Here is a 6,000-nt window from a genome sequence, read left to right on the forward strand (position 1 = left end):
TGCCGTGAACATCTGATTCACTGCAAAAAATCTTGAAATCGCAGTGGGAGGAATTAGCAGAGGGACTTGTTTATGTAACAGGTATCTGCATTTTTAATGGAAATCTTCACCCTTTTAAAATGGCCAGATCTACACCTGTATCAAAATAGTGGGTGTAGGCTTGTCCTATGAACCATTGGGCCTTTGTCCATTGATTTCAACAACAACACTTGGGGACAACAATGAAGTACCATCAAAAAATAACTGAGCATGTAAAATCACAAGTGTAACAAAAGAATTCCTACGGTATTAAGTGGGACCATTGAGTACTTTCACATATTAGAGTGTTTAGAAAGAAGTGCAGCCCTTGAATTAGGAGAAGTGGGAGAAAGAAACAAACATTGCAGAAATTAGCATTTTCAAGCATCTGTCAGTAAATGTCTTTTCCTATAATTGGAGAGACATGAACTGCAACCAGGAGCACAAGTGAAAGGGATGAGGAACATAATTACTGGAGTGTTTGAATATTCAGAAACAAACAAGCAGGTGGACAGCAACTGTAAATATTTCAGGAAAGACAGAAATAGTGAAATCTGAAACTAAATATTTAAATCAAAGAGAGGGGGATAAGCTTGCGGAGCAGCCATTGTTTGTCTCAGTGGTTAGCACTGCTGCCACATAATGTCAAAGACCTGTGTTTGATTTCAGCCTCGAGTGACTGTGCACACTCCACACCCACACATTCTCCGGTGTCTATGTGGGTTTATTCTGAGTGTACCAGTTGCCTCCCACAGTCCAAAGATGTGCAGGTTAGGTGGATCAGCCAAGCTAAATTGTCCTATATTGTCAGGCGATGTGCAGGTTAGGTGGGTTAGCCATGGGAAATGTGGGATTATGGGGATATGGTCTGGGTATGGGTGAGATGCTCTTTGGAGGATACGTATGGACTTGGTAGGCTAAATGGCCTCTTTCCACACTGGGCTGGTGGGATTGAGTGTTTGGAGAAATACAGTTATACTGGTGGGCTTGCTGTAGTCATGTTACCGCTGTCTCTGCTGTAAATACCTTTGTGCACAGTCTGGACAGCCGTGAGGGTATATCAGTTAAAGTAGCCAGTTTTGGGCGTGTGGTTTTAATAAGGCCAGGAGGAAATCTAGAAAGATGGAGTGGGGACATGGGAGAAAATGGGCTGATAGTGGATGACTCTTTATTTGGAGAAGGTGGGAGCTTCAAAAACCTTAAACATTTCCCAGATTGTTTTCAATGTGGAGCCTCCATCAATTCCTCTGCACCCAGTATAAGACTTTCTTTACGTATTTAGGTGTGCTGATAACCTGCCTCAGATGGGCTAACTGTTCACCACCTGACCATTTCATCAGGCAGATCTTAAATGTTGAAGGGCCGGGGCTTCCATGATATGGCTGGTATGCTCCCCTAGCAGTTTGGAAAGCCATTCAGGCATATTTAGGTGAACATCTAAAACTAACAGTTTAAATTGATTCCAATAATTCCTGTTCAAAATAATTTCCAAAATATTGTAATTCTTTGAGGAAAGATGGGACTAAGTAGTTTTTTAATATGACAATGGTTTTGCAAATGGATCGAAACAATAATTTCTATACTGAGAATCTGAATAAACTGCACACATAAGAGGTACGGATGGATGATAAAGATTAATCTCTTTCGCCAAATGGCTGGCATGGACAGGAAAATGGCTGACTGTCAGAAGGTAGTGACTGGGGATAAAGGCATCTTTTTCAGGATGGCAGCTAGTGACTAGTGAATGTCCACAGGAGTCCCTCTTGGGATTCATGTTCTACATTAACAAACTGGATGAAGGAACTGAGGGCATTGTTCCTAAGTTTGTAGATGACACAAAGATAGGTAGGGGGACAGGTAATGTTGAAGAAGTGGGGAGGCTGCAGAAGTACTTGGACAAGCTCGGAGATTGTATTCCATCTGCCACTTCTTTTCCCAATGTGGAACAGTGTGAGGTTATGTACTTTGGCAGGGAAAAATAGAGGTGTAGACTATTTTGTTAATGGGGAAAGGCTTTGGAAATCTGAAGCACAAAGGGACTTGGGAGTCCTGGTTAAGGATTCTCTTCAGGCTGAATGTTCAAAAAAAAAAGGAAGACAAAAGCATTGTTAGTGTTCAATTTGAGAAGACTAGAATACAAGAGCAGGGATGTATTGCTGAGGCTGTGTAAGGCTCTGGTCAGGCTGCATTTGGAATATTGAGTTTTTGAGCCCTGTGTCTAAGGAAAAATGTACTGGCATTGGAGGGGACACAGAGGACATTTACAAGAATGATCCTGGGGATGAAGGGCTTGTCAAATGAAGAGCGGTTGAGAATTCTGGTTCTGTACTTGGTGGAGATTAGAAGGATGAGGGATAATGTAATTGAAACTTACAAGAATACCCAGATGCCTCAATTGAGTGAATGTGGAGAAGGTGCTTCCATTAGTAGGAGAGACTAGGACTAAAAGCACAGCCTCAGGGTTCAGGGATGACCCTTTAGGGAGGAATTTCTTCAGCCAAAAGCTGGTGAATCTGTGGAAAGCTGTGGAGGTCAAGTCATTGTGTATATCTAAGCCAGAGGTAGATTCTTGATTAGTAAGGGGATCAAGGGTCACAGGGAGAACAGGAGAATGGGGTTAAGGAACATATCAGCCATGATCGAACAGTGAAGCAGATTCGATGGGCTGAATGACCTAATTCTCTATCTATGGTTTATGGTTAAATCCGTCCTGTGGTCCAGTGGTTGGTGACCAGTGTTCAATTTACTAAGGAAATAATATGCAGTGAGTTTCTTTAAAATCCTTCCTTGGTGAGTAGTCAGAAGCTGCATTTGAAGTTATGTCTGTTGTATCCCACAAACTTTCTATTGACAAACCAGAATTGTATTCTGAATTTAAAAAACAAAATAATATTGAAGCCAATAAACAGAAAGACACTCAGAACATGCTGGAGACACTCAAAGGAAAGAGTCTGTGCAGAAAATAAGGTGTCGCTAACATTGCGGATCAATGACTTCTCTCAAAACCCATTTTTGTGGAGGGTGAGGCCAAAAAGAGACCCTGTTATGGCTCAAAGAGAAGGGAAGGGGTGAGGGTTCAAATGCAGAATATCAGAAGGACATGATGAAGCCTGTTTGTCATGGCTGGAGGCAGAGAGAAGGAAGAACATCAAGCAAGTCTGGTGTAGACGTTGGCATCACCAGAACAGGTGTGATGAAGGGAGTGGCATTCTTACAGGAAGCAGTGCGGGAAGATTTTCTTAGTATGTGACAATGTAAACTTAATAAAGATTTCTTAGAACTCTTGCAGCTTTTGTTAAATTGAAACATCTTTGTTCACCTTTCTTTGTTAGAGCTTGAGCCTGTAGTGTCTTTTTTTTTGCAGAATTGGCTGGAATACATATTTTTCTGTTGTTACTTATGTTCTCCTATCCACTGCTATAATTTCTAGCATTTCAAATATTGAATTGATTGGTCACATTATATGCATTCTTCTGTCGAACCTTGTAGGCTTACCGTATGACAAATAGTTATCGTAATGATTTAAATGGTGTGATGACGATTCAAGCCAAACCACTACAGCAGAGACATGCAGGATTACCTGACAAAACACAGTGAGTATCGCAGAAAGAAGTTACAAACAGAAATTTGCTTCTTGTCTGAAAATTATTTCAAGTAAGCATTGACAAGGAATTTGAGATGTTTAAAAGGTGAACTGTCAGCATTCACCAACATCAGCAGAGTCCATAAGGGGGATCCAGTGAATGTAGCATATTTGGATAAAGTCTCCCACAGGAGGTTAGTAAACAAAATCAGAGTGCTGTGAATTGGAGTAATGTACTACTATTGATTGAGAATTCGTTAACAGATGGAATACAGAGATTAGGAATAAACAGGTCATTCTTGTGATTAACCTTTTAGTCATTCTCTGCCTTTCTTTATATTCTGACCAACCATTTGACCTGCCACTCATCTTTGTGCAGTTATAAACTTTTTTCTGAAGTTTGATTCTTCCCCAAACTATTTCAGCTAATCATGGATAGTGAGTGTGAGTGTCACCTTTAAGAATTTTTCTTTATAGTAGTCAAAGTTAAAAATCACACAGCACGTTATAGCCCAGCAGGTTTATTTGGAAGCACTAGCTTCCAGAGCACTGCTCCTTCATCAGGTGGTTGTGGAGTATAAGATCATAAGACACAGAATTTAGAGCAAAAGATTACAGTGTCATATAGTGATATATTGAACAAACTGGATTTTTGAGTCTTTCGTTTTTTAGAATGGGTTGCAGGTTTCGGTTCATTACTATGTAATTCCCAGAACTACTTTTAAGTCATATTCTCGAGAGAACTGAAGGTTTAATAACAAAGGTGACATCTCAGCTCAGACAATGCATTAAAGGTGTGAAGTCAGTGCCTGTCTGTATCCCAATCTTGAGTCAGACTGGTTCTATTTCCAAAGTGGAATTTACAAAATATTACATGTATTAACTGTCTGCAGATTGTGCACTTTTTGAGCAAAATAGAATGTATCTGCAAATATAATTCTGAAATACAAATTCACCCCATAGACTTGTATGTGTCTGTGCATGCTGGACAGTGTGAGAGTGTGCATGAGAGAGCCTGTATTTGCCTGCGTGCACACTTAGTAGCGTGTGACTGTGTATAAGCCTGTGAGAGGGTGTGTGCGTAGGTGTGAGTGTGGGGGTGTATGAGTGTGCATGAGACAGAGTCTGCGAGAGAATATAAGAGACTCTATGTGCGTGTGTGTGTAGTATATAGTGCAGTGGGGTCACCTGTAGTGCGACATGAACCCACGATCCAGGTTGATGCCGGTCTCATGGGTACTGAACTTGGCTATCAGCTACTCAGCTACTTTGCATTGTTGCCTATCCCAAAGTCCGCCTTGGAGGACGGTCACCCGAAGATCCGAGGCCGAATATCCCTGACCGCTGAAGTGTTCCCCAACTGGGAGGGAACACTCCTGTCTGTTGATTATTGCATGGTGTCCATTCATCCATTTTCGTAGCGTTTCCTTGGTCTTACCAATGTACCATGCCTCAGGGCATCTTTACCTGTAGCGTATGAGATAGACAACATTGGCAGAGTCACACAAGTATCTGCTGTGTACATGGTGGGTGATCTCCCACTGGTAATGGTGATATCCGTGTTGTCATTCTGACACATCTTGCAGTGGTTGACTTGACAGTACAGTGCTGTTGTCAATGTTGTCCTGAAAGCTGGGCAGTTTGCTGCAAACAATTGTCTGTTTAAGGTTTGGCAGTTGTTTAATGGCGAAAAGTGAGTCGTAGGGAAGGTATTGGCGAGATGCTCATCCTCATTGATAATATGTTGCAGGCTTCGAAGAACATGGCACAGTTTTGCTGCATAGGACCCTCCAACCAACACTATACACTAGATTTATTGATGATATTTTCTTCCTCTGGACCCATGGCGAGAAGTCACTGAAACAACTACATAGTGATACCAACGAGTTTCATCCCACCATCAGACTTACCATGGACTACACTTTAGTATGTGTCTCATTCTTGGACACATGCATCTCCATCAAGGATGGGCACGTCAGTACCTCATTCTAACACAAACCCATAGATAACCTCAAAGTTAAAAATCACATAACACCAGGTTATAGTCCAACAGGTTTAATTGGAAGCACACTAGCTTTCGGAGCGATGCTCCTTCATCAGGTGATTGTGGAGGGCTCGATCGTAACACAGAATTTATAGCAAAAATTTGCAGTGTGATCTAACTGAAATTATACATTGAAAAATTGATTATCTGTTAAGCCTTTCATCTGTTAGAATACAGTGATAGTTTCACTTCTTTCATGTGTAAATCACAAAACCCTTTTTTTTAAAGTTGCATTCTCGGGTTAGCTGTTAACAACGGTGATAGCTAGACAATATGTTGAAGGTGTTAGCCCCCTGTGTTCTCTGTCAATGACCTGATGTTTAGATTGATTCTAATCTAAAAAGTGAAATAACAG

General features: G+C 41.2%; 1 protein-coding gene across 3 annotated transcripts in view; it reads left to right on the forward strand.

Annotated features, from left to right (window-relative positions):
* The window catches only part of LOC122549760 (protein FAM149A-like), a 115,209-nt gene that overhangs the window by 84,391 nt on the left and 24,818 nt on the right, over positions 1–6,000 (forward strand). For all 3 annotated transcript variants that reach the window (XM_043689735.1, XM_043689746.1, XM_043689755.1), the window contains exon 9: positions 3,508–3,611. In XM_043689735.1, coding sequence (XP_043545670.1) covers positions 3,508–3,611 — 104 coding nt within the window. The remainder of the gene's footprint in view (positions 1–3,507; positions 3,612–6,000) is intronic.

This window comes from Chiloscyllium plagiosum, chromosome 1 (genome assembly GCF_004010195.1).
Source record: "Chiloscyllium plagiosum isolate BGI_BamShark_2017 chromosome 1, ASM401019v2, whole genome shotgun sequence".
Classification (NCBI taxonomy): domain Eukaryota; kingdom Metazoa; phylum Chordata; class Chondrichthyes; order Orectolobiformes; family Hemiscylliidae; genus Chiloscyllium; species Chiloscyllium plagiosum.